Raw genomic sequence first — 10,540 nt, forward strand, 5'->3', positions numbered from 1 at the left:
ATGACCATTGCAGATGCCTCTTCACCGTCCTGGGGGCAGTTTGCATAAATAGTACTTCATAAATATGCATATATTTCAGATTTGCTATTTCTAGAACGAATACAAGCTATGTATTATTGAAAGTATGAAAGGTTTTGATCAGTGCAGGAGCAGTTAATCCAACCTGGTTTCTTCTGAATGTATTTTTTCAGACTAATGTTTAGAACAATGGGACAATAAGCAACTCAACCAGTCAGAACTCAGCCATGCCCTGATGAGCGCTGGTCACACACACAGTGCCTACCCAGCTATACAAGCCAGAACTAAACTGTGATGTCAATTGATAGTTGTTGTGCATCACTATTAGCACAGAGTAATTCAATGTAACCTACCTACCTGTGCTTAGTGACATTTTAAACGTCTAGGGATATTACAAGGGCATAGATTTGAATCAGACTATGCAAAATATCAAAGCAGAAGACTTTGAAAGAGTCCTCCCTGCCTCATTATAATATTTTTTCAGGTCGTTTCTGTAGTCTGTGGATAGGGATGTAGGGTGCAGGGTTAGGAAAAAAAATAGGAAAGAGATTGGCACCATGAAAGTTTTTTACGATAACATCCATGTTTTAGAAAACTATCTCTGAAAGCTAGGCAGAGAAAGGATTGGAGAAAGAACTGACCAGAGACGAGGAAAATACTTTGGAGGTCATTACAATAGATGGTTGAGAGAGAATAAAATACTGAACTACAGCAATGAAAATGGGATTTAAAAGGAATAACATGAAGAGCTGTATATAGATCTTTTTTGGGGGGTTTGAGATCTCATTTTGAGCTTTTGCTGGTGTCCTCAGCACATGCTTAGTACCTGGCAGGTAATCAGGCGCTTGCCTGGACCACCCACTTGATAAGGTTGCCGGAACCACTGGAGGCCACTGTAAGCTGGGTCTGCAGGGAAACTGTCACTTTAGTAACTTTCCCTACAGAGAGACAAGTAGGGGATGGGAAAGCAAGTTAGTTAAGGTCCCTCCCAGCTCCTCCTTTGGAAGCAAGGCATTTTCTGATGAGGGAATATAGTGCCAGCCAGACTGGGAACTTCTTGGGGACTGCAGCAATCTTTGCATTTCCTGCCTTAGCCCAGTGCAGAGCACACACTAGCTTTCAACAATAAAAAATAATAATAATTTTTAAGTTACCACACTTTCCACTTAATCTATGAAATCACTTTATTTAAAAATTATTCCTAGCTATAGCAGTATACCTTAAGAAGTAATAAATTAACTGTAGGAAATGGGAACATAAACCATACTAATCAAAACAAGTCTTGAAGGAACAAAACTGAAAATAGTATATGCAAATTAGATGAACCATTGGACTGAGAAATAACATAGGACAGAACGTGTAAACTGAAACCACTGTGGATTAATAATAAACTCTGTGAGGAGCAAAGATTTTTGTATGCTTACCTGCTATGCTGTAACCTCAGAGCCCAGAACAGTACCCAGCACATAGGAGACATTTAATGAACATTTGTTCAATGAACAAACGAACTGTCCTGGTTTAAAAGAAAGAAAGAAAGGAATATAATTAGTTTTTCTTCTATTAAAAGTTGATTCGAGTTTTTGTTTTTGTTTTTGTTTTTGTTTTTTTGGTTGTTGTTCCAATTCTAGAGCTAAAGAAAACATCTCTCATGCAACTGTGTTTTTTTTTAATGTAGAACACTGCCGAATAGTGATATTTTAATTGCATCAGGAACAGAGAACAGAATGCAAACTGTTCTTTCTCTCATGACATAAGCCACGATTCTCTTGCCCTGTGGTTCTGCAATGCTAGAGAAGCTTGAGAGAGAAAATCATGTGTAGATACCTGACATTTGGTTCTCTCCAGGGAAATAAACTTATTTAGTTAGTTTAATATTCCTTGGTTATTATATATATATAATTATAATATATTATAATATTACAGTAATATATAATATTACTGATTGGCTGTTTCACACAGATGTTTTTCTCTAGCTCTATGGGTATTTTCAGTGATGTGAAGAAAAATAAAATATTAAAGGAGAAAACAACACATTTGAATAATGGGAGAATTTTCAAGTAGCATATTCCTGCAACCATCAAATATTATCTATGGCAACGTACTTTTTCAGGTAGGAATTCATTCTGTTCATCATGCAGCATGTCCTCAAGTATTCAGTCTTTTCTTAAACTAGCCCACATAGAGTCTATTTCATTATTGAAGATTTTCTTTCATTTTTTCATCTATTTAACAGATTAAAATTAAGTATCTACTAAGTGCCAATGTTTCAGCTACACCCTTAGGGAGCTCATTGCCTCCTACAGTTCCCTACAAGAGATTTCATGAATTAAAATGCCCTTGTGTTTGGGGACTAGTTAAAGAATGTGAAGGGAAAGAAACATCTTTGAAGTGTTATGAACGTACCAGGCACATTTAGAGGGGCATCTCTAACCATCCTTTCTAAATAGCGTCCACCCCCATGCCTGCTTACTTTTTTTCATCCTGCTTTTTTTTTCTTCATCTACTAATCCCCACTTGACATTGTTCACTGCTCTATACCCAGATCTGAGAAGTCGCTGGCATAGAATAGGGTTTTTTTTTTGTAGTTGTTGCATGAACGAACTTGAAAGGAAGCAACTCTTATTTTACAAATGAGACCAAGACAAATGACTTAAATGATTTGCTTATAATTGTGCAACCCTTAAATCACAAATTAGGGAATTAAACCTTAGTGTGAAGGCAAAGCTCATGGTTCCTTCCACAATTGTGTCTCTAAATGCATATTTCTTTACTGAGATATGAATCTGTCCTCTTTTGTTAAAACGCCATTATGTGAAAGACGCAGACTTACAGAGATCTTGCCTTCAAGAGCCTGGACAGTCTAGTTAGGAAGGAAAGAAATATGTGGGGATCCAACTAAAAGTAGGGCAGTGTCTGTGTTGGGAAGGAACCTCCGAGACAGTAAGGAGGAGGGTGCGCTAGCCTGGGGCTGGGTCCTGGAGAGCACTTTAACGTGGCTGGGGTCTGTTGTCCCTGGAATGTGAGGAAGTAGACGAGGTAGATTCCTTCGGAGTAGCTAGCTTTCCTACAAGCCCTTTCTCTGAGTCCCTGTTCCCATTTAGATACCAGAGAAAAGTGGATTCTCCCCTCTTTTTGAGAGGGAAGATAGAAAAAAAGCTCATTTTGAAGGGAGTTTGAAGAGTTTGTGGTCTAAGAAATAAAGAAGTGGAGAAAACCAGTGGTAGGAACTGAGGTCGTTTTACCTGGAAAAGAGAAAAGGACGGGAGTGGAGAGTGGGGTGAAGAGCTAACTTCAAAAAACCTCTTCATGGGAAAATCAGAAGTTCTTTGAAAGTCCTGACACTTACTTGGTAAACATCTGAAGCGACCTGAACTTGAAGACCTGACTGTTGCCCTTCTCTGGAGGAGAGAGTTTAGATTTATTCTCTTGGGCACCGAACAGTGGAACCTAAAAAGCTCTGACGGAAACTCGTTTCTACTCCACACCAAGAAACGCCTTTAACACGAGCGGCACGCAGCTGCCTCAGGAGGAAAGTAGTCCCGCCGTCAGGTCGCTCCCGGGCCCCGCCTGGCGGCCGTCTCAGCCCCCGTCCCGGGTCGCCGGCTGGGGGCGCAGTCCGGTAACCCAGGGGCCGCACGACAGACTCCGGCTGCGCATCCGAGGCTCCCCTGGTAGCTGCGCGGGGCGGGGCAGGCGTCCCGGGAGCTCGGTCCCTGGCTCCGGCTGGGTTTCGGCCGGGAGACCAGGGCGCAGCTTGCTCGCCAACGTCGGGCGCCTCCTGCACCTCCTGCACCTCCGCCTGGGGCGCATCCCCCCGCTGCGCCCAGAAGCCGCGCGGCTGCCCGTCACGTCTCTCCGGCCCCCCGGTCACCCCCAGTACTCCAGCGGCTGGGCCCCCGGCGGCTCAGAGCCCCCAGGCTCCTGTGAGCAGGGACTGGGAACGGCCTGGGAGGGAGGGGTCCGCGGAGAGGCGGGCGAGGAGTCGGGGCTGGGGGACGGAGGCGTGAACGTGCACTGGTCTCTGTGCCGTCTCTCGGTGCCTCCGTACATCCCTGTCGCTGTCGCAGCAGGGAAGGCCCATAGGGTCCCCGCCGAGCACAAGCCGTCGCAATGAGACAGGGAAATCCTGCTGTGGACCGGGCGTTTCACAAAGATGGAGGAGATCCCGCCTCGGATTCCGTAAGTGTGGCCTGTGCCCGGCCCGGGTTGCGTGCGCCCGGCAGGGTCGGCGCCGGGCCTGGGGGTCCCGAGGTCCATCCACTTCCTGACCAATGCGCACCCTGGAGCGGAGGCGGCCGCGGAGCCACACAGGTCTTCACAATAACACCTACCAACTTAAGGAATTTACCCACGCCCCCCGAGTGCGGTTAAATGCCAGGCTCCGTGATTGGGCTGTGGGAGCTTACAGAGAGATTCTTGAAGTCGGGTGAAAATCCAGAAGTTCAGTGGGCACTTCCACCGTCGCTTAGATACCCGCCCCCAGCGAGCTCCGGGCCATGAGACAGTGGAGTATACTTAGGCCAAACGGAAGGCACCGGCCTTGCGGGCACCAGGGCTCTGGCCTGGGAGGGGAGGGGTGGGGAGGGCGGCTCCCTGAAGCACCCAAGGAAGCATCATGGCTCGAGGGGTGGCTAGAGAGTCTCTGGGAAGAAGCCACATCCATGTGACCTCCTCTTCTGGGGTGGGAGATATCAGGTGTACGCGGTCCTGCAGCCCTCTTGAGTACGGGTTTACTCGGACTGGGACCCACGGCGCATCAGCGTCGCTGGCCTCTTCATCATCCCAAACCCAGGACAGAGATTCGCTTGATAAAACTTAAGCTGACAACTTCAACTCCAGGGTAAATTTAATATGTTTTTTTTAAAAATAGTAAATGTAACCTGTAAAAACCATCTTTCTACAGCTTCAGTTTATGCAAAGCCCAAAAATCTTCCGGGAATTTTACAAGGCAGTGGTTACAAGGGGAAGGAAGGAAACTAAGGATAACATCAATCTACTACTTTTTGAACTGATCTCAAAAAAAAACGGGAGACTAGAACTATAAAATCAAATAAAGATTTCAGATGTTCAAATATTATATTTATATGATGTAATCAATGCCTATTAGAATGGATAATGGAAACTGGGCCTACATCTTGTGCTGTGCATATTGCCTACACTTTTATTGATTGTTAATTTATTAGTCACCAAAAGCATCTCAAATAAATGGAAAACAAAATAAGGCGGGAAATGTTCATTCAATAATGAATTCTCAAACATTTTTATTCCTTTCTTGTATCAAATTATTTAATGAGGAATGGACATGGAATTTGAAATAACATGGAATTTGAATTCTATTTTCAGCATTTATTCAACCACGAAGATGTTTTTTAATATTATAAAGCAAATTTTGTTTTCCTTGAGATCTATAGCCTCTAAACTAAAGACTTAGCCCAAAGAAGAAATTAGCCCCAGAAAAGCTTAAAAAGACCATGCTCAGTGTTTTTGGATTTTGAATTCTAGTGCTACACAACAGAGTAATCAAAAATGTAAAGAACCTGCATTATTGTAAATTAATGCTTGTCAAGAGAACCTAGATCCATTTTAGCATGGCTGTATATGTGAAGAGACCCATTTTACAGAAATAATTTAATTTCCCCAGGATCACAGTCAAAAGAAATATTATAGGGCTTCCCTGGTGGCACAGTGGTTAAGAATCCGCCTGCCAATGCAGGGGACACGGGTTGGAGCCCTGGTCTGAGAAGGTCCCACGTGCCGCAGAGCAACTGGGCCCATGCGCCACAACTACTGAGCCTGCGCTCTAGAGCCCGTGAGCCACAACTACTGAGCCTGCGTGCCACAACTACTGAATCCCGCGTGCCTGGAGCCCATGCTCTGCAACGAGAGAAGCCATCGCAATGAGAAGCCCACGCATCACAGCAAAGAGTCTCCCTGGATTACCACAACTAGAGAAATCATGCACGCAGCAATGAAGACCCAACGCAGCCAAAATAAAATAAAATAAAAAGAAATATTATAAACAGAAGAATTTAACTTTGAGCAAGGTGCCTAGAAAAAGTATTGTAGTTTTGGGTTGAAAACATAAAAGTATTTGAATATTTTATTATTTTCTATAATTTTTTAAAAGCATTGCTATTTAGGAGAGCTATGCCTCCTAAGCTAAGTGTTAGATTTACAATATAAACAGCTTTCATTTTTATGCTTTTAATGGACATATAATTAAGTGACCTATAATTTTTGGACCATACACTAATGATATTTAATAATAACTGTACTTTTTCTTTTCTTTTCAGTGTTAAACTAATTTACACTAATGATATTTAATAATGACTGTACTTTTTCTTTTCTTTTCAGTGTTAAACTAATTTGGTATAGCTATTCAAAGCCAGATGGATGGGTAAAAAAGATCAGATCTTTCAGGTTCCATCTGGAACAAAAGTCAACAACAAGTATAATCTAATAATGTGCTAAAATTCATCTGTTGACAACTACCTTCAAACTTACATTAATCTGCCTAAAATCTGAGGAAAGCAGGCTAGATATTGGTTTTCTGTGTTCTTTCAACTAGTGGAAAGTTAAAGAAAAAAATTTTCATTTTTAAGAAGAATTGCAAATTGTCTTCCTGGAATTCTTTTTTTATGTGACTACATTCTATTTAAACTTGACAAAGATAAAAAATACTGCTGAATACATTCTCAAAAGTCATTCTTTAATTGTATGTATTTATAAACTGCCACTTCATGTTACTGCAAATTGTTAAAATTTATTTTATCATAAAGGCCTACAGGCATGATTACTTTTGTAACACTACTTTGCTAAAATCTGGATAACTTGCATATAACTTTATTAATAAATAAGACTATGCAGTATTCAAGTAAGCATATAAAATGTCAGAATAATAATAAGAAAATGAAGGTGTGTTTGTCTTTTCTTCAACAAATCATTGTGATTTTGATCACTTCTTTTGAAAACTTCATGCAGAAGCCACGAAGGAAACACCCTAATAGACATTCTCACAAAATATATAATGTATAATAGCAGTATAATAAGAGTCATCTTCACAAAATGTAAAATAGTCTCTTTAATGGAGTCAGGATGGGAGGGGGCAAGAAGAGATTTGGAGGCTAGTGAAAAACCAAAATGATGAAAATAAGTTTTCAGAAACAACCTGTTCAAAACTGAAAACAAAGCCCACTTAATAACACAGGGGCCAAATGAACATGAGTCATAGACATACATAGGCATTAATTCTTACTTTTATCCCAGTCAGTGAAACAAAAATAATGGAGAGTCAGGTCATAATCTCCAGTAGTTATATTTTGAACAGTTAGAAACCAAATATACTGCATTGTCATTTCATAGTGGCTAACATTATTTAGGACCTGAATAAATACCTGTTAACTTGAAATCGGTAAGATAATGGGCTAGCATTTGGAAATATTTCACATCTGCCATTTGCATTCAGGGACACTTTTGGAATATTTACATAAAAAATCATTGTTTATTATGCCAGTCAGAAAATCATATTGCTTTAATATAATTAACAGAATACACATCTTGGTTTAGGCCAGAAATGATAGATGCTGCAAGAAACAAAGCGCGAGTGAAAGCTTGTTACATAATGATCGGACTCACAATCATCGCCTGCTTTGCAGTGATAGCGTCAGCCAAAAGGGTGAGTACCTCTTTAAAGTAAAGATAGACTTGTGAATTTTAAGAAGGATTATGAGCTTTGTTCTCCTTTGGGGGATTATTGCTGTTTTCTCAATGTAAAAACAATTTCATCTCAGACACCTTAAGCCACCTGTATATATTTATCATACTGGAAACAGCATTGTTCATGGAAATTTGAGTCAACAAATTAACTATATGGACAGGAGGGACAGAAGTTTGTTTCCATTTATAAGATAAGCAAAAACAAAAATAACAGTTTATAACATGGTTAAAATCTGCACAGGAAGAACTTTGTTGTATGAAAGTTATCCAGACTACATCATTCCTTAAATCATGAACTCAGTTAGCTATTGCATAGAATCATGAAATAGTTAGAAGTGCAAAAGTTGGAAATGATGACCAAGGCGGGCTAGTTTGCCTGTATCCTGTGTATAAGCCCTTTCCTTGTCATCTCCAATATGTAGTTTCTAGAGGGGAATTAAGAGCTAATTACTATCTAATTTTGCTTCTTGCTTCCCCAGATTCTTTCATCTGCTGATCACTTTTTGCCATGAAGAGCAGCCCCACAAATATTGGGAGATACCTGATACTCCTCTGTGAGTCATCTTTTCTCTACTCTTAATTTCTCCATCCCTAACAGCTTTCCTCTATTTTGAGCTCTCCTCTGGACACACTCCAGTTTATCAGTGTCCCTCTTCATTGTGATACCTGCAACTGAGTCCCTTAGAGTGCGATTATAACCTCTTTGTTTTTGAACACTGCATTTCAGTAACACAGCCAGAGTTGGAAATAGATTTTGGCAGCCACATCACACAGAATAGTTTGCCTGGATCCGTCTTCACTCTCTAGGCACATTTAGCCAATGACCATTCTGCCTAGACCTATGGTCCTGCTCTTCTTTACTTCTCAGGTTTTCAAGGGTATTTGAGCCCAATATTTCACACAGGGACTTGGTCTTCTGAGCTTACTGATGTTATATACATGTCTACTCATTTCTGTTGGCTCAGCAAAGAGCTTATGCTTTGAAATTATTCTCATCAAATGGAAAATTTCTTAAATGTTTGCTGGGCTGAACACTTAAACATAGAAATAAAGAAATTCAGTCATCTCTTGTTTTTAACCTATCCTAGATAAAATGACTGTCTACCCAGTTGGTGATTCTCTAGCTCCTAAATGATAGATTGGATTTTGATACTACCTGGACCCTCCGTGTTTCATACCATCTTCCCTTGGTTCCTTATGCTTCAGCCACACTAGTTCTTTTTTGTTCTTTAAGGCGTCAGACCCTTTATTCTCTCTAGGCTTTCCTTCCTTCTCTTGGCCTTACTGTAGCTGACTCATTCTCCTTCTTCTCAGTGAGAGCTTCCGTGACCACCCCATCTGAAATGGCCTTGCTCAGGCACTCACTATTTTATTATCTTTCCAACTGCTCATGAGTAAGTCGTTATATACCAGCAATCCTGTTGACTCCACTTAAGACTATATGCACAATTGGACCACTCCTCACCATCTCTCTTGATATCACCCTGGTCTGAAATAACCACCATCTGTTGCCTAGTTTATTGCAGTATCTTTTAAATGGTCTTACTCTGTCTCTCTTGCCTCTCTCCAATTCACCTTTCATTTTGAATAATTAATGCATGTACCCTAAATAAGATGGTGTCATATAGAGATGGAGAAATGGTTAGCAATTTGAGATGTATTGGGGGGTCAAAAGGATAGAATTTTGTGGTAAATTCAATGTGGGAAGAGGAGAGAAAAAGGAAGAATGACATCAAAACGCCTGGGTTTTTGCTTTGAGCACCTAGGTGGATGGTGCTGCCATTTGTTGAGATGTCTAAGGCTGGGGAAAGAACTGATAGGCATGACAGGCAAAATATGTCAAGTCCTCTATTTCAGATATACTGAATGTGAGATGCATATTAGACTTCCATCACTCTCTATTTTTATTTTTTCCGCTAAGGACTTTGTATGTTCTTCAGTCTGAGGACCTATAGCTTTCCTCACTTCTGAAAAAGTCTAAGCTGTTATCACTTCAAATATGGCCTCTTTCCCCATTCTGACTATTCTTCCCACCTGTTAAAAATATATGTTGGGGGGGAGACCTTCAAGATGGTGGAGGAGTAAGACGTGCAGATCACCTTCCTCCCCACAAATACATCAAAAATACATCTACATGTGGAACGACTCCTACAGAACACCTACTGAACGCTGTCAGAAGACCTCAGACCTCCCAAAAGGCAAGAAACTCCCCACGTACCTGCATAGGGCAAAAGGAAAAACAGAGACAAAAGAATAGGGATGAGACCTGCACTTCTGGGAGGTAGCTGTGAAGGAGGAAAAGTTTCCACACACTAGGAAGCCCCTTCACTGGTGGAGACAGAGGGTGGGTGGGTGGGGGAAGCTTTGGAGCCATGGAGGAGAGCGCAGCAATAGGGGTGTGGAGGGCAAAGCGGAGAGATGCCTGCGCAGAGGATCGGTGCTGACCAGCACTCACCAGCCTGAGAGGCTTGTCTGCTCACCCCCCGGGGCAGGTGGGGGCCAGGAGCTGAGGCTCGGGCTTCAAAGGTCAGATCCCAGGGAGAGGACTGGGGTTGACTGCGTGAACACAGCCTGAAGGGGGCTAGTGCGCCACAGCTAGCCGGGAGGGAGTCTGGGAAAAACTCTGGAACTGCCTAAGAAGCAAGAGACCATTGTTTTGGAGTGCGCAAGGAGAGGGGATTCAGAGCACCACCTAAACGAGCTCCAGAGATGGGCGCGAGCCGCGGCTATCAGCACAGACACCAGAGACGGGCATGAGATGCTAAGGCTGCTGCTGCAGCCACCAAGAAGCCTGTGTGTGAGCACA

General features: G+C 42.1%; 1 protein-coding gene across 1 annotated transcript; it reads left to right on the forward strand.

Moving 5' to 3' along the window:
• On the forward strand, positions 1 to 9,868 carry FAM162B (family with sequence similarity 162 member B). The gene is given in 4 exon segments (XM_027093471.1): positions 1 to 38; positions 3,508 to 4,197; positions 7,585 to 7,693; positions 8,214 to 9,868. Coding segments are annotated over 4 exon segments (870 nt in total). The 3' UTR covers positions 8,247 to 9,868.
• The last annotated feature ends 672 nt before the right edge of the window (positions 9,869 to 10,540 follow it).

The sequence above is a fragment of the Aethalodelphis obliquidens genome, unplaced genomic scaffold (assembly GCF_003676395.1).
Source record: "Aethalodelphis obliquidens isolate GAN/ISIS:26980383/991018 unplaced genomic scaffold, ASM367639v1 scaffold3, whole genome shotgun sequence".
NCBI classification, from domain to species: Eukaryota; Metazoa; Chordata; class Mammalia; order Artiodactyla; family Delphinidae; genus Aethalodelphis; species Aethalodelphis obliquidens.